The sequence below is a fragment of the Cnephaeus nilssonii genome (genome assembly GCF_951640355.1).
Source record: "Cnephaeus nilssonii genome assembly, chromosome: 6".
NCBI classification, from domain to species: domain Eukaryota; kingdom Metazoa; phylum Chordata; class Mammalia; order Chiroptera; family Vespertilionidae; genus Cnephaeus; species Cnephaeus nilssonii.
Window position 1 is genome coordinate 36,914,759 of NC_137077.1, and position 18,001 is coordinate 36,932,759.

Sequence of the window (18,001 nt, forward strand, 5' to 3'; positions counted from 1 at the left end):
CTACACTAGGCTATTTTAGATTACACACTACCTCTGAGAGTTAATGAAGGCAGACATCCAGAAGAGAGAACTCCGGACTATGTTACAAGGATTAAGATGGTAGATGTCTTCAGCCTAGAAAGTATGTTTTGGGGTTTTGGCAGGTTTTTTTCTGGAGGGGCAGGGTATGCTGGTGGTTGATGCCAGAGAAATGGAGAAGAGAATTTCAGTTCACCATACAAGAAGAAAATAACCAGAAAGTAGAAGAGACTATCTTACGCGGTATGCTCCCCAACACAGAAATGAATTTTTTTTTAAATTTCAATTGTTAGAACATGATCTTACAAGGGCCTTCTCACTAAGATTCTAAAACAGTGAAGAATACTCCATTAATGAATGCTTAAGATTTCACATTATTTACTGATTCAATTTGCCAGAGATAAAAGTTTGAATTGTCAACATAGAGAACCTAACAGGTGAGACCAGACTAACTATAACATGAATCTTAATTCTTCCTGATAATAACTGCCCTGGTCTCCAGAAGAGGCTACCAATTCCATGTTTCCTAATACATTAAGTAATGCTGACCTTAAAAGTCTATCATGTATAAATGTACAGGCCTATATCCTAAAATATACTTAATAAATGTACCCATAAAAATAGTTTTTATTCCCTTCTCAGTGATTTCTATGGTTCCACAGTGAAATAATACACATTAATCAGATAATTAATACTTTATCACAGTGTCTCACATTCAGATTTCATTTGTGTTCTCTGGAGCAGCGGTCGCCAACCTTTCGGACCTCACAGACCACCAGTGATCTGCGGACCACCGGTTGGCAACCGCTGCTCCGGAGGCTCCAGAAATCTGAAAACACGAGTTCTGGAGTAGCTATGCTCAACCCACATCCACAATAAAATATCGACAGGAATGAGATGGATGGTAACGAAGTACCATCAGCAGACTCTGACATTTTCTTCCAGATCAGTGGTGGAACTGGTTTTAAGGAAAACATACTCACATCTTGGCTCAGTCCCGAGAAGGTTTTCTGAAGCTCCTTGGCAAATTCTAAGTTATGTAGCACTTCTTCATATTTCTCAACTGCTTCCTACCAAATAGGAGAAGAAAACACCAATTCTGTGAACTGTGTACACATATGTCAAAATAAGTGTTCCTTAAAAACGTAAGAGATTTAAGACTTTATGGATTAGACATTTACTATATATAATTTAAAAAGTAGAAAGAGTATTTAGAAGGTATATAAAGTTAAATTTAAAAATTCAAATTTTATACTAGAAATCTGAGCCATAATAATAATGTTGATGATATCTATAAAGTCAGAGAAACCTTGGGGTTTTAAGAGCACTGAGCCAACAGGATTCCTGTCAATATTCATTTTACTACTCAAATATATTACACAAGTAGCAAAACTAGGATCACACAGATAAATAAGAAACTTCAAGGAATGTATATTATGGTAGAAGAGACTTGTAAACAATTACCTATGACAGGCAAAATTAAGTAAGATTGTTACAGAAATACTGCAAATTAAAAGAGACAATTTTTTTAAAGATTTCACAGATGAATAAAGATGATAATTAGAAGAGTAGGTTTTTCATAGGACTTAAACTTAAATCCATATGGAAAAACTAAGAGCCAATATGAAACAGAACAAGAAACATGTCCGACCAAAGAAAGATCTATAATGATAAGAGCATAATATGCTAATTAGACCGGACAGCCTAACGACCTTGCGGACGTCATTCCGGATGTCCTTCTGGACGAAGCTGCGGTGACGGGGGCTGAGGCAGAGGTGGTTAGGGCGATCGGCAGGCAGGCAGAGTGGTTAGGAGTGAGCAGTTAAAGGCAATCAGGCAGGCAGGCGAGTGGTTAGGGGCAATCAAGCAGGCAGAGTGGTTAGGGGCAATCAGGCAGGTAGGCGAGCAGTTAGGGGCGATCAGGCAGGCAGAGTGGTTAGGGGCAATCAGGCAGGCAGGCAGGTGAGCGGTTAGGAGCCAGCGGTCCTGGATTGCAAGAGGGTGCAGGCTGGGCTGAGGGACCTCCCCCAACCGCCCCCATGCACGAATTTCGTGCACTGGGCCTCTAGTATATTATAAAGCCTCCATAATCAAAATAGCATAGTACTCCCTTTCTAGATATGTATCTAAAAGAAATGAAGACATTATGTCCACATAAAGATGTATATACATATTTATATAGCAGCATTATTTATTATAGCCCAAAATAAAAATAATCCAAATATCCAGCAACTGGTAAGTGAATAAACAAAAATGTGGTATAAACCATACAAAAAAAATACTCGTCAGCAATTTAAAAAAATGAAAATACAGGCTCTAACATGGATGAACCTCAAAAACATAATGCTAAGTCAAAGAAGCCAGATGTGAAAGAAATACCCAGAAAAAGTAAAATTTATAGAGATAGAAAGCAAACAAGGGCACAAAAGGGAACTTAGAAGGGTTTATAAAAATGTTTTAAAACTGGACTGTCGGGACAGTTACATAGCTCTACAAATTTACTATAACTCATTGAATTCTACACTCACAATGGGTTAATTTTCTGTTATGTATATGATACCTCAATAATGCTGTTTTTAAAAAGTCTGATAATACTAAGTCTTTACAGAGAGATAGAGCAATAGGAACTCCAGTATTTGACTAAATGGTACAATAATTTTGGAAAACAGTTGGCCATTTTTACCTATGAAGTTCATTATAAGTATGTACCCTGAAAAAAATCTGGCACCTGTGTCTCACTTGACATATATAAGATTCATCAAAATAGCCCCGGCCGCTGTTGCTAAATGGTCTCAGGTTTGATTCCTGGTCATGCATGGGAGCGTACCTGGGTTGCAGGTTCAGTCCCCAGCCCTGGTTGGGGCGCCTGTGGGAGGCAACCAATCCATGTGTCTCTCTCACATTGATGTTCTCTCTTTCTCTCATCTTCCTCCCTCGTTTCCTTCCTCCTTCCTCCCTGCCTTTCCACTCTCTCCTCTCTAAAAACCAGTGGTCCAAAATTGAGCTCTGCATCCCACCATTCCAAAACATTCTTCTTTCCTAGTATTTCCAAGCCCAATACATCAATGGTTTGGTCATCTATCCAACTGTTCAAGAACTTGCAAACCACGCTTGGTTCGTCCCTCTACTCATACATCCAGTTATCAAGCTATGTTGATTTTACCTCTCAAATCCCAAAACTTTACTCAAACCCCTCTACCACCACCTAGGAAACAGCTCTCATAAATCTCTGACTTAAACTACAGCCAACCCTTATCTGGTCTCCTTATATCCATATTTACCATCTCCAAAACATTCTTCACATAGAAAAGGGAAGTTTTTAACTACAAAATTAAAGATCCTTGTAGTCATCCATTCTCTGCTTCAAACATATCTATATCATTTCTGATGCCCTTAGGAAAAAGCAGTCTTTAAATGCCATACAAGGATCTACATAACGTGTCTTTCCCCATCCAGGCTCATCCTTCCATCCATACTGGCCTTCTTAGAAAGGCCCTTTGTAAAAACATTTTCCTTCTCAGGGCCTTGACACGTTAGCATCTGCCGACACTGCTCTTTCTCTTTCCCCACTTTAATTGGCTAAGTAAGTGCTATTCAATTTTTAGGTCTTAACTAAAGCACTTCTTTTTTCAAAGAAGCTGTCCTCAACTCTCCAGATTAGGTTAGATTCCTGATTACACTCTACTGTCATTCTGTACTTTACCTTCACGTCCATCACATGTATATTTGCTTATTTCCTGCCTCTCTTCCTCATCACATTATATCTATGAGGACAAGCAATCAAATTTGTACCTTAGGTATTATAACCCTAGCAATAAGCACAGCATCTCCCAGATTAGGTACTCAATATATTGTTGTTGAATAAATAAAAAGTAGTTCAGAACATGATCTCAGAGAGCCTCAAATATACTAAAAATTCTGAACAGAATTTAAACGTTTCAATAGAATCAAATACTGAGATTTCTGTTTCAAGAAAAGAACACCAGGAGAAGTAGAGCTGGTGAATTGGAAAAGAAGGTCTCAAGACAAGGAGATTAATTAGGAAGATTATGTAACATTTAGGTGGCTTGCCTTGACTAGGCCAATAGCAGTGAGACTATAGAAAAGATTCCACATTACTTAATGAGCTTAGCGTTATGCATTAAATATAAAGTAGGGTCAGAGTTTAGCAGCAAGGGATGGTCACCAAATCCTAATTCTTTAACAATAAAAACTTTGTCGGAACCAAAAGCATCAAGTACCCCTCTCTTGGCTCAAGCATTTACTTGAATCTCGGTTCTCCATTTCAAATACAGACAAAAACCAAAATCGATACTAAAGTTACAAATGGGACTCTAGAAAACATCATTAAGACATTCTTCTTACTATTTCAAATGAGAAATCTAGGCTTGTGTGCAATCTTAGTGAAATCACAGCAGTCTATAGCTTAGTCTTTATAGGTTTACTTAAGAGTTACACTACCAAAAGAGGTTACAATAGCCATGCAGATTATAGGAAGCTTTACTTGCAATATTACAAATATTTGTTGGATTAGACGATTACAAACTAAAATTATAACATTTCTAGCCAAAAATATTGAAACTATAGTATCAAACCCATAATGCACAGTGAAAGCAATACTTGAAGGAAAATTTACAGCCTTAAATACAAATCAGTGGGGGGGGGGGGGGGGGGGGGAGGGGAGAAGGAAATGAATTAAGCACTCAACTCAGAAAATGAAGCAAATAAACCAAGAAAAGCATAAAGATAAAAGAAAAAGAGACAAATACAATAAGTCTAAAATCTGGCTTAATTTTTTTAAACCACTAACTTAAAAGTAAACTGAGGAAATTACAATCACACAAAAAATTAGAAACAAACACAAAGTAACACAGAAACATAATTTTATTTTTTTATGATTCCATTTCTTTTTTGTTGTTGTTTACTCATCTTTATTTTTTAAAGGTATGACTTTTCATTCATTTTTTAAATAAGTCTTTATTGTTGAAATTATTACATATGCCCTTTTTCCCCCATTGCCCTTTCCTCACCCCCCGAATTTTATTTATTTTTTAATTACTTTGTCCCAGTCTTTGCAAATAAATTTTTGAAACTGAATGAAATAAGTACATTTCAAGGAAAGTTTTGAAAAGTTGACTCCAAAAAAATCTAAACATAACAATTTCCAAAGAAAAAGTAGAGAATATTACCAAAAAAAAAAAAAAACCTCGAGCCCCATGCCTCCCCCCAAAAAAACAGGCTCAGTTTCACAGAACAATTCAACCAAACTTTAAAGACCATGCATTATGGAAATGCTGACATGATATTAAAAAGGGGTGAATAAATAGGTAGAACACAGTGGATTTTTATGGCAGGGATAATATTTTGTACAATACTATAATGGTGGGATACATGCCTTCATACATTTCCCCAAACCCATAGAAAGCACAACACCAAGAATGAACCCTAAATGTAAACTATGGACTTGGAGTGATGATGATGTGTCAACATAGGTTGGTTTTGTGGGTTTTTTTGTTTTTAATCTTTATTGTTGAAAGTATTACAGATGTCCCCTTTTTTTCCCCATTGAGCCCCTCCACACTGCACCCCCCAGGCCTTTACCACACTATTGTCTGTGTCCATGGGTTATGCATATATGCATAGAAGCTCTTTGGTTAATCTCTCCCCACCCACCCACCAACCCCCACTTTCCCTCTGAATCTTTTTTTAAATGTTTTTATTGATTTTTAGAGAGAGAGGAAGGGAGGGGAGTGAGAGAGAGAAAGAAATATCGATGTGAGAGAGAAACATGGATTGCTTGCCTCCTGTAAGTGCCCTGACCAGGGATAGAACCCACAACCTGGCATATGCCCTGACTAGGAATCAAACCTACAAACCTTCCAGTGCATGAGATGACACTCAACCAACTGAGCCACACTGGTCAGGGCATAAACATAGGTTTAATTATAATAAATTATAATTATAATAAATGTGCTACTCTAGTAAGGAAATGTTGATGGTGAAGGAGGCTGTGCAAACATGGGGTCAGGGGTACATGAATTTCTCTATACTTTCTGCTCAATTTTATTATGCGCCTATAACTGCTCAAAAAATAGTCTATTTTTTTTTTAAGGAAGAAGCAAAAATAAAGGCCCCCTATTTATATTAAACTAAGTTATATAGAAAATGGAAAAAGAAAAGGCAGGAAGAAGAATATATGTTTGTTTATATAGGCTTAAAGGAACTCTGAATAGATATATAAGAATCTATTAGCAGTTATTATTTTGTAAAATGAAAACTGAACAGAGGAAGGGCAGGGTGAATAAAAACTGCATCTTTTTAAATCTTTCCTAATTTCTGAACTATGTAAATTAGTACCAATTTTAAAACCTAAACTTAGAGCTTCTTAATACTACACTATGGACAGCTATTTTCTGAGAGGTCAGATTATAGGTTTTTCTTCTTCTGACTTATCTGCATTTTCTAAATCTCTACCTTAAATATACAATGCTTGTATGAGATGTTATTTCTCAAAAGTAACACAAGTCATATGCTTAATCACATCTAGAAACCTAATGTTCAATCATCTTATATTTAGTAAATCTATCTATAATAATAAAAGGGTAATATGCTAATTAGACCAGATATCTTCTGGATGTCATTCCGGACATCCTCCCTGACCAAGCCAGGGCCCAAGGGAAGCCAGCCTGTGTCCCGGGTGCCTGCCAGTGGCTGGAGGATGGAAGCCCAGGTCCCGAGTGCCGGAGGGAAGCTGGTGCCAGCAGCAGGGGGAAGGAAGGCCTACTCCTGCATGAATTTTTGTGCATCGGGCCTCTAGTATGTAATAATCCACATGCCTACATGCCTACTATATACTACACACTATCCTAAGTACTAGGAAAACAGCAGTGAACAGACAAAATTTCTAATGGAAATTACACTGTAAGGGAAGGACAAACAAAACTTTACAGCTCGTCAGAGAAGTGCTTCTATGAAGAAAATTTAAGAAAGGAAAGTAGCTAAGGAATGTGAATGGGAAAACAGAGGTATCGTGTTGTCAAGACAGGCTTACTGGATGACCTTCCAACCAAAAGCGGAAGGAGGGTGGGAACTGAGCTCCCCATCCTTACCCCCAATAGTTAGACATCTGGGGAGGTGGGGGAGGGAATATCCCAGGCAGAAGGAACAACACATGCAAAAGCCCTGAGGCAGATGTGTGCCTGGGATGTTTGAGGAACAGCAAGAAGGCCAGTGTAACTGGGTTGAAGGTAACTAGGGAGAGAAGGATGGGAAATGCAATAGATGTAAAAGGAAGCAGGGAGCCTATTTTATAGGGCTTTGCAGGCCACAGCAAGGACACGCTGCCACCCTGATGGGAACCAATGGGGACTTTTAAGCAGAGGAATGACCATTTGACCTGCATGTGAACGGGATTACCGAAGCTACGATATTGAGAAGAGATTTGAAGAGAGAGGGCAGGACAGAAAAACCTGTGAGAAAGCTATTACAGTAATGCAGATGAAAGATGATGTGGTTTGGACCAGGATAACAGAAGCAGAATTTATGAAAAATGGTCAGTCCCTAAATTTATTTTGAAGAACTAATCAGACTTGCTAATGGGCTAGATGTAAAATATAAAGAGCAAGATGATAAATTCTCCAGGGTTTTCTGGCAACTCCATCCTTCTAGTCCATCAAGCCATTAACTGACATAGCTAAGATAAAGGGGATATGGGTTTTGGCGGGCAGAGTAAAATCCGATGTCAAACAGGCAACTGGACAAAGAAATCTAGAGTTCACAAAACTAATCTATTGGCAAATATAAAATTGGCAGTTGGCAGCATATTTCTCAAAAGAGGAATCAAAGTTAATATTATAGAACAACAAGTGGTTATAAAGATGGTAAGAATTATTGCAATTCAAGTTTGTCTGGCTGGAGCTCTGAAATATAGCCATGTCCTTGATGTTGTATAGAGAGCTATCATGAGAACCATCATCCTTACCCCCAAAGTTTCCCCCAAATTAACAACCCTACCTTATCAGAACACGTTCTTTACGGATATTTACACAAAGAAAAAGTTTATCACTCTAAACGTTATTGAACATACTATGACTACTTAAACCCGTGTTGAGATGCTGGATGTCCAGCTAAGTCCTCTCACCAGCTATAGTATATGAGCACATCATTGTCAGAGCTCACACAATTCAAATCTGTGCCTCATCAAAACCATAATCTACTACATCACCAAAATTCAAGCCAGTGAAGAAGAGTCAATGTGGCCAGGGAGAAGTCCTTGAATGCCAGTATCTATGACACACAACCAAAAACCTTCGTTGAGAAGATAAAGGACAATAGATGTACAAGCTAGATCAAATAACTTTTAATCTGTCCCTTCTTAGCCAGGCAAATAACTTTTAGATTAATTTGTCCCTTCTTAGCCAGGAGATGTGATCAAGTCAAAATGGTAAACATCAATGAAACATTTTTTGTGGGTTTTTTTTTATTTCCATATTGCAAAAAGTCTCCTCCTCTAAATTAGATAAAACTTGCAATTACCAAGTATACCATGGACAAGTTAAACAACATTTTAAAAAGTTATAAATAGTCTAATATTTACAGTTAGGTTAAAAAAAAAGCCAGATTTCACTGATCTTTTTTGGCCTATCAAATGTTTGGTCTCATCAAGTCTATCTACAGTTTCATTTAGAAAAGGAAGCCAGCAAGTCTGACCAAAGTATCATAAAATCGCTTACCAATTGGTCTGGATTAAGTTGCTCTCCATTTTTCAGGCGATCCTTGTAATCTTCCAATTTGAGCTACAAAAGAGAAACTTGCATCTATTATAGTCTGATATAAAATTCTCAAGGAAATAAATACTAGACTTTGTTTCTTATGAAAACAGTTACTAACGTAATCCATCAATCTGCAAAAATATCACTTTACTACCAAGCACGCAGCAACTGAGTACATGAGTTCTAGTTAGGGGGAAAAATATCACACACGAATGAACATTTGTCTGGTATTACAAAAGTTAAGTAATAAAAGTTTTTCCTCTTAATAGCCTCTCTACATATTTAGACTACAGAGAATTAACTAGTCAATCACAGGACAGACCCACACAACAAAGAATTATCCAGCCTCAAAAGTCAACAGTGCTGGCCCTAGCTGGTTTGGCTCAGTGGATGGCGCATCGGCCTGCGGACTGAAGGGTCCCAGATTCGATTCCAGTCAGGGGCACATGCCCGGGTTGTGGGCTCAATCCCCAGCATGGGGTGTGCAGGAGGCAGCTGATCGATGATTCTCTCTCATCATTGATGTTTCTCTCTCTCTCTCCCTCTCCCTTCCCCTCTGAAATCAATAAAAATATATTTTTTTAAAAAAACTCAATAGTTCTGAGGTTGAGAAACCCTGCTTGAACCTCATGCTTAAACCGTTAGTCACCTGTTGAGTTTTGTGGCATTTGTCAGGTAAGAAACTTCCTAATGGAGGTATAGAAATGTAAAAGATTTCTTTTCTAGCATTATAGTAGCCTCAAACTGAAGCTATTTTATATTAAATTGATATTTATGTAAACACACAACAAATAAATTGCATTTATTGTCCCCATAAAAATTACATGGCCCACGATGGTATTTGAAAAGCAACATTTAGACCCCTCCCATTTGGCTTGATAGCTTTAAAATGTTTCCTTGAAACAAAAGCTTTGGTACTGTCAGATAGGTCTTCAAAGAGGTGGGATCATGAAGCCAGAGAGGATAAGTATACCTACACACACGGTTCCTCCACCTGGGAGAAGAACTAACGCGTCTCCGTCAGTAGAACCTGCTTTGCGTAGGTCCTGCCTTGACTGGTTTCCCACAGTGGCAGGGAATTTGTGCTTGTGCTGACGCAGGCACGCTCACCTTATCACACGGGGGATCAACTCGATGCATTCAAAGGACAACTGGCAACCGGATGAGGCCACGCGCCCCTGGGTCTGGGAGAGGCCACACGCCCCTGGTCCAGGTGAGGCCACGCGCCCCTGGGTCCGGGTGAGGCCATGCGCCCCTGGGTCCGGGTGAAGCTGGATCCCGGGTCCGGGTGAGGCCATGTGCCCCTGGATCCGGGTGAGGCTGGATCCCGGGTCCGGGGGAAGCCGCGCGCACCTGGGTCCAGGTGAGGCCATGCACCCCCTGGGTCCAGGTGAGGCCACGTGCCCCTGGGTCCGGATGAAGCCGTGCCCCTGGGTCCGGCCGAGACCCAACCAGAGGGAATCGAACCTGCATTACCACCATTTGTCCAACATCCAGAGCTGAGGGGTCAGTGCCGACATGTACACATAAGGAACTGGTGGACATTGATATTGGGTCTCAAAAGAACTGTTGGTCCAGAAAGAAACTCACTGCAGACTGATTCATTTGCCTGTCAGCATAACTATTATTGCTCATCTCACATTCAGTTCATATAAGTATATCTCTAGTGACACATGATCTCGCTCATCTAAGGGAAATGATGAACAACATAGACTGATGAACAAGAACAGAACCAGAAACAAGGAGGCATCGATCGGACTATCGGGCCTCAGAGGGAGGATAGGGGAGGGTGGGGGGAGGGGGGAGAGATCAACCAAAGGACTTGTGTGCATGCATATGAGCCTAACCAATGGTTAAGTTCAACAGGGTGTTGGGGCATCCGTGGGGAGGGGTGTGGGATGGGAATGGGGGGATGAGGACAAATATGTGACACCTTAATCAATAAAGAAATTTAAAAAAAAAAAAAAAGGACAACTGGCAAGAGCTAGGGCTACAGAGAAGCTACTCATAACTGGCCCTTCTTCACTTCGTTCCTTGGTATATTTTTTAAAATAAAAAACATTTTTAGTGCTGAAACCAGTTTGGCTCAGTGGATAGAGCGTCGGCCTGTGGACTGAAAGGTCCCAGGTTCGATTCCGGTCAAGGGCATGTACCTTGGTTGTGGGCACATCCCCAGTAGGGGGTGTGCAGGAGGCAGCTGATCGATGCTTCTCTCTCATCGATGTTTCTAGCTCTCTATCCCTCTTCCTTCCTCTCTGTAAAAAATCAATAAAATATATTTTTTTTAAAAAACATTTTTAGAAGGAAAAGAAACAAAGTCAATCAGACTCTTTTTTTAAAAAAAAATCTCTTCTCACTCCTCCATTACAAACAACTTTCCTAAGGTGTAACTAGGTCTTGGCATAAAAATATTGATGCCAAGGTCAGAGAGTGAATGACTCACCTTATCATCACGAGCAAAGAGAATCATGACACAACAAAGCAACTGTTCCACAGGCTACATGACTCAGGAAATGAGGAATGATGTGGAGATCTTGACATCAGCATCTACTGTAACGTGAGGCTGAGTAGAACCTCAGAGTCCATTTGCAAGGCTCTCTACAATGCCTTCACCTACCAATCTTAAAGGATCACCTAGCAACACAAAAATTAGTGCTGAAACATCTTCTGGCTCCACCATCGTTAAAGCTTCCAGTGACTGCAGCATCCATACTGCAATATCCACTTGCTGCAGAAAGTCACGCGGGAAACGAGCTAAAAAAATCAGGCAATCTCCGAAAAGAAACATTACTACTACACTCAAGGAATTAATCTGACTTAAAGTAGCTAGCTCTTCCAATATTTCAAGAGTAGCATGCATACTTTTACTATGAAGAATATTTGTATTCAGTCATGCTGACAAATCAAACAGAACATGTTTAATATATCCATTCTTTAGCCTGCTTGTATGTTTTCAGCCAGCTAAACCCCAAGGTTAAATCTCTGGGAAGGAATCTATGAGCCCTGATTAAAAGCCAAAATGTCAGTTCCTTAACCCTTACCTGAAATGGTGTATATGCCTGGATAGGAGGAAAAAAAGAAAGAAAAAAAGTTACCTTCTTTTTCTCGATGTTTCTAATTTTGTGTTTAAGGCATATGAGTCCATTATCAATGTAGGTTTCATATGCTTGAGAAGGAGAGGCCGCGGACCGGAGAGGAGACTGCAAGGGGCTCGGAGGCCGCTGGCTTTCCCCAAGGCTGTGGTTCACTTGGGGCTTGGCCGACTTCATGGTCCCCTCCCTTCCCTCCTCCGAATGGCCCGAAGGTGACTGGTAACCAAAAGGCGACGAAGAGAACTGCACCATTGAAACAGCTGATCCTGAAGGAGGGAAGGGGGGAGAGTTAAGGATCGCAGTAAATTAGGACTAGAGGGGCACATCCGGGCCTTCCCTTCCCGGACACATCTGGACCCACTCCCTGGAAATTCTCCGCCACAGAAGCGAGCGAGCTCAACGCCCAGGGATGCTTCAGCGGCCGTGGGTGCCTCCATCTCCCTGCGCCGAAGGCAATCAGCGCCAAGGACTGGCACCTTTTTACCAGCAAAATCGACAACACGGGGAACGTTTCCAGAAACTCAGTTCTCCACACACGAGGGAGAACTGCTGCTCAAGCGAGAGCTCCTCCTCCCTCCCAGGACAGCAGTCTGCATTCTGAAGAATTTCTAATGACACAAAGAAAACGGGCTTTCCCCTCTCCACCTTATCCCTCACCACCAGCCTGAAGCCCAATCACTGACAACAACAAAGGAAGAAAGAAAAGAAAAAAAGAAAGAACCAAAAAACAAAACAAACAAACAAAAAAACCCACAACACACCATTTGTTTAGAGCTCTCACTCCCTAACTGAAAAGTGGCCTCTGGAACAAGGCTAACTTCCCTTGGCTTGCTCTGGGCCAGCAAGGCAAGTCCGCCGCCACGCACGCTGACTCTCTCGGGCTACGAGTGCCCTAAGTTGGTTTTCTGCTTTGTTGAAACTAACCCATAACTACACCCAACCTCCGCTTTCGGGGGTCATCCTGGGGAGCCTGGCACGGCCCCGGTCAGTGGCCTTCGCACACGCCTCATCCCGCGCCTCGGAGGTGTCCCTCCCACCCCCAGGAGCACCCCCAAACTAAGGGCATAACCAGCCGCATGCAGGTCAGCGCTGATCCCAAACCCCCGCGGGGGCTCCTCCACCCGCCGCCACTAGGCGCCCCGGGGACACCGACCCCCGCCCTCCCCCCAGCTCTCAGGACGCCCAGGCACCAGCCCGGGCCACTTCTGCAGGCGCCCCACATGGGGAGCACCCGGAGAAAAAACCCAGGACCACCGCCGAGAGGGCCCGCCCGGGGGATGCCGAGCCGCCCCCGACCTCACCGCGGCCGGAGCCGCCCAGCCCTGCCCACCCGGCCCGGCCCGCCGCCTCCTCCAGCCGCCGCAGCCCGGCTTCACCTCCGCAGGCCGCTGCGGGTGCCGCAGCCCGGGCCGGCCTTCGAAGACGGGCGGGAGCCAGGAGAGCTCTGTGCGTGGACCGGCGCCACCCGCCCCGGCGTCTCCTACCGGCTCCCTCCTCTCGGCTCCCGGGCCAGCTGGCGGCGGCTGCGGCGCCGGGCGCTCGCCGATTCAGCGCTCCCTCCCCGGCCGGCGCGCCGAGCCGCGCGGGGCTTATGTAGGCGCGCGCCCCCCACGCGCCCGCGCGCGCAGCCCCGTGCGGTCGGTCCGACACCACCTCCTCTGGTGCCTCCGCCGCGGCCGCAGCAGCAGCAGCCGGGGGCGGGGGGGGGGGGGCGGGGGGGGCGGGCGTTGGTTCCAGGTCCAGCCGCGGCGGGGACGCGATCGCGAGAGGGCGCGGTCTCCCCGCGTTTGCGCAGGTTTCGGGGCGCAAGGTAGAGCCAGTGTGAAGCCAAGAGCCGACCCGCCGTAGACCGCCCCCCCCCCAAGGTCCTGTGGGACTTTGCTGATTGCAAACAGGAATAATTGCATGTGCGACCTTGAACAGGTGATTTCGATCACTCGATAAAGGCCGCAGGCGCTTTGAGGAATTTCCAGTTAAACGGAGCTGGAGCCTCTGGTGGTGTAGGTAGGCACTCTTGAAACGCAAGGGTTCCTTTGCCCCCACCTCTGACCCTCACCCCCACCCCCACCCCCGTCAGTCCATCCTTGACAGTAGGATGGGAGAAAGCCACGTGTCCAAAGAAAAGACTCAGCCTCCAAGAGCAGAATGCCCCAATATTGCCATAAACACGGAGTGGGAGGCCGTTTCATTTGCTGCTTTGAAACAGAGGAATTGGCACTCAGAGGGGAAAAAAAACTGATAAAAATCTTGTGAAGGTTGCATAAAATTAAGAGAAAGTCTGGAAATACATCCGTGTTTCTGAAGGAAGGGATGGTGTTTCTCATACCGAATGAATAAGGGGGAGGGAGGAAGCACCACCCAGCAATACTTGGGCCCCAATGTGTGTCCAGCTATTACACCAAATAGAATTGTTTTGGTTCTGCCCCTGAGGCTGATAAAAATTATTGAGACTAGCAAGAGAGGAACAGAGAAAACTCAGAACTATAATCAAGGAAACAAAGGTCCAAGTTTCAAAAGTGTTGGCTGAGCCCCCACAAAAAATCATCATGGCTTTTAACATTTCTTGATACGGTATTTTCCCGTTATTATCTGTGTTCTTCTCAGTCCCTAGTGATATAATGTACCTTAATGTTGCATTTTTGCTTTGAATCCCATCTGTGCCCTTGAGGGCCAGGCAAATATTAGATTGTTGATTTGTTTCATTGTTTATAACCAGAGAAAGAAGTGAAGATAATGAGAATGAGGGCAGGAAAGCTGTACTCTGACCCTTGAGGAAAACCAAAACAGTGGGCATAGCTTAAAAAAAATTTTTTTAATGTGAAGGACAACTTTCTCATCAATGAGTAAGCACAAAGTCACAGCACAGGTTATACCTATTGTAGCCTGATTTAATAATGACTCTAAAGAAGGTGTTTCAGTCATATTAATCATGAAATGTTTGCCTTCTAACTGACCCAGAAAAACTATCCCTTGATTCATATAGATCTAGCCATGGACCCTAGATATCCCACTACATAGAATAATTCTGAATAAATGTATACAGATTTATTTCCAAACATGGATTCAGAAAGTGAATCAAGAAAGACCGGCCTGTGTTGCTCAGTGATTGAGCGCCCACCCTTGAACCAAGAGGTGCCCCAAATAATGGATGGACTGATCAGGGCACGTACCCTGGTTATGGGCTGGATCCCCAGTAGGGGGCGTGCAGGAGGCAGCCAAACAATGTTTCTCTCTCATTGATGTTTCTATCTCTACTTCTCTCCCCCTTCCTCTCTCTCTAAAAAAACGATAAAAGCATATATTTTTTTAAAAAAAGAAAATGTAAAAGCAAAAATAATTAAATTTCAGGCTCAATAAGGTGCAGTCTGTATAAGAATAGCATAACATTTGTAGGAGATTGTGTCTCAGTAGATAATGTTCCTCTCCTTCCCCCTCATAGACATCCCTGCAAAACTGAGGAAATCAAGGACTTTCTGCTCGCAGACAAGCGAAAGGATGCCAAGTCTGTTGAGATTAAGGAAAATAAGACTAATGTGAAGTTTAAAGCTGAATGCAGCAGATACTCTTGGTCATCTCAGATAAGGAGAAGGCTGAGGAACTGACACATCTCGCCCTCCCCTCTCCCCCCACCTCCCTCCCCACCCCCCACCCCCCAGGCAGTGAAGGAGTTGAGATGGGCCAGGCACATTGCTTTGCACTGTATTACACACACACACACACACACACACACACACACACACACCTTTTTTAAAAAGCTAACAATGTCCTCTTTTTTCTTAAAAATAATTACTAATTTAATTTTAAAAGTACTTTTGAGTTAGATAACATGCTTTTCCATGTTGCTTATGTAGACCAATTTTTTCTTTCTAAGAATCTGATAAATTTAAAAGTAGCAATTATTGCCCAGCCAGTGTGGCTCAGTAGTTAAGCGTCAACCTATGAACCAGGAGGTCATGGTTCAATTCCTGTCAGGGCATATGCTAGAGCCATAGGCTCAATCCCCAGTGTGGGGCGTGCAGGAGGCAGCAGATCAATGGAACTCTCATCACTGGTGTCTCTCTCCCTCTCTCCCTCCCTCTCCCTTCCTTTCTGAAATCAGCAAAATAAAAAATAAAAGTAGCAATTATTCAAATAAACTTATTGACCTGCTAAAACTAAATAACAAGGCGACATCTGCCCTGCTATATAATACGGTAAAATGCAAGTGCAAAAGTAGTACTAACTATGTACTTATTTCATGTACTAAATTACTTAATGCTCATGACAACTATGTATTAGTTACTATTGTTATCCCCATTTTATAGGAAAATAAATTAAGACTCACAGGGGTTAAATAATATCCCTATAGTCATACAGCTATTATGTGATGCCTATTGGTTTTGTTTTTTGTTTGTTTGGTTGGTTGGTTTGGTTTGGGGGGGGGTGTTTTTTTTTTTTGTAAACATGGCTTTTAAAAAACATCTCATTCTGTCTTTGTAAATGCAACAGCTTTTTATCACTTTGAGACCACGAGTTATAGGTCTTCATTTTTCTGATTCCTCTGTCTCAGTTTCCTTCAAAGCCTCCTATCTCTGTTTTTTCCATGCCAAAGACTTTCCCCAAATGTCTGGCAAATCTTGCTTATTCATTTACATTTAAGAGTGAGGCACTAAAACCCAGTAAGAAGCCCTGTGTGTAGACTTGATCGCAGAATGATTGGGCAAGGCCCAGCCATTCATTCCCTAGGAGGCGCCTCCCACATCCCCAGGTCTGTTTTCCTGGGGTGGTCCTTTTCCCCGGGGAGAGATCTGCCTCCCGTTCCTTGCCTGGGTGGGTGGCAACCTGGTTGCCAGCATTCTGGGAGCCCCGTGAGGGAAAGCGTCTCAGGATCTTACTTGGGGAGATATCGACTTCCACTCAATCCCCCACTTTCCGCAGAGCTCCCTGCCTTCTCCCTGCGCCTGACCTCGGAGTCCCTCAATTCAACACCCTCCCATGACCTTCTGCAGTGGGTTCTTGCTGGCCTGCTGTGTGGAAAGCGATACAGGGCCCAACTTCTTCATTTACAGGATTTCAACCCATCTTTCCGGTGTGGGGACGCCTTTAGCGATAGCTGGCACCGCAGTTCCTGAGATCTGCCAGGGCCCTGAAGCAGGGTTTCACTGCTTGGCTTCCCTCTCCGCAAGCAGCATGGTTTCAGCTTTCCCTGGTCTGCTCCATCAGTTAGCAACTGCCCATCTGCTATTTGGCTTCCAAAATTTGATTGCCATCTCTCCACGGCTCTCGTACTCCCTACTGTTGTCTGCCCTCACGTCCTCTTCTTCCTCAGAGCTTTATGATTAATCCCCGAATAAGACTCAGGGTGGAGATTCGAGAAAAAGCCGAGCTAAATGCAAGTATCCAGTCTGCCAGGTGGAGTGAGAAGCCTGTGCTTCTGCCTCGCTGCTGAGCTGCCTCTGCGCATAAGCCTGCATGCCTGTCCTCCACACATTCTGATTTTCCCACGCCCCTAGGAAAATAAAAGTAAATTAAAAAGTTCCCACACGCCTCAGAAAAGATGAAATGTTCTGTAGTTATGGCAACAAGGAACCACCAGAACCAGTTCTAAACTGATTTGATGGATCAATGACAGCTTGCCTAAGGGAACACACTTCTGAAAGTCAGCGGGAAACAGCCCCGTGCTTTCGAAAGTCAGGCAATGCACATCCTTCTCGTCTAAACAATCCGGTTTCCACAGCTGACCTCTACCCACTACTGCCTCTGAACGCCCACCAACCGCTCCCCTCAGCGCCGTCCTTCCCAAACCCTAATTAATCAGCTCCTTGCTTTCCTGGGGGAGACTATGCTCCGGCTAAGCATTAAATTCAGCTGTTTGTAGAAGTATTGAGTGCTGGTCTTTTCCTTTGACAGAGCTCAGCAACTACCACCTGTCTGGTGCATGGGAGAGACTCAGTGGGCAGATCAGGGGAGGTGCCAGGGCAACTGCGCCTGAAATAAAGGGGCCTGGGCTGTTTGCCCGAGTGAGCCTGGTGCCAAGGTGCAAAGCAGGTTCATACAACATTCACTCATCGGCCCAAATTTATGGGTACCTGAGAGATGAGGGATGTAAGTATCCGCTTGCAGAAGCATGTTCCCTGCCAC

At 43.4% G+C, this 18,001-nt stretch overlaps 1 protein-coding gene across 10 annotated transcripts in view; it reads right to left on the reverse strand.

Annotated features, from left to right (window-relative positions):
• CAPRIN2 (caprin family member 2) overlaps positions 1 to 13,474 on the reverse strand; it is a 43,991-nt gene extending 30,517 nt beyond the window's left edge. For 5 of the 10 annotated variants that reach the window (XM_079773408.1, XM_079773407.1, XM_079773406.1 and 2 more), the window contains exons 1-4: positions 13,258 to 13,433; positions 11,885 to 12,147; positions 8,751 to 8,813; positions 1,002 to 1,088 (exon numbers count right to left, since the gene is read on the reverse strand). In XM_079773408.1, the coding sequence (XP_079629534.1) occupies positions 1,002 to 1,088; positions 8,751 to 8,813; positions 11,885 to 12,133 (399 nt within the window). In that variant the 5' untranslated portion in view covers positions 12,134 to 12,147; positions 13,258 to 13,433. Of the gene's footprint in view, positions 1 to 1,001; positions 1,089 to 8,750; positions 8,814 to 10,942; positions 11,017 to 11,884; positions 12,148 to 13,257 lie in introns of those variants that run through there. The other 5 variants (XM_079773409.1, XM_079773410.1, XM_079773411.1 and 2 more) reach the window with 3 other exon arrangements.
• Positions 13,475 to 18,001: the final 4,527 nt, after the last annotated feature.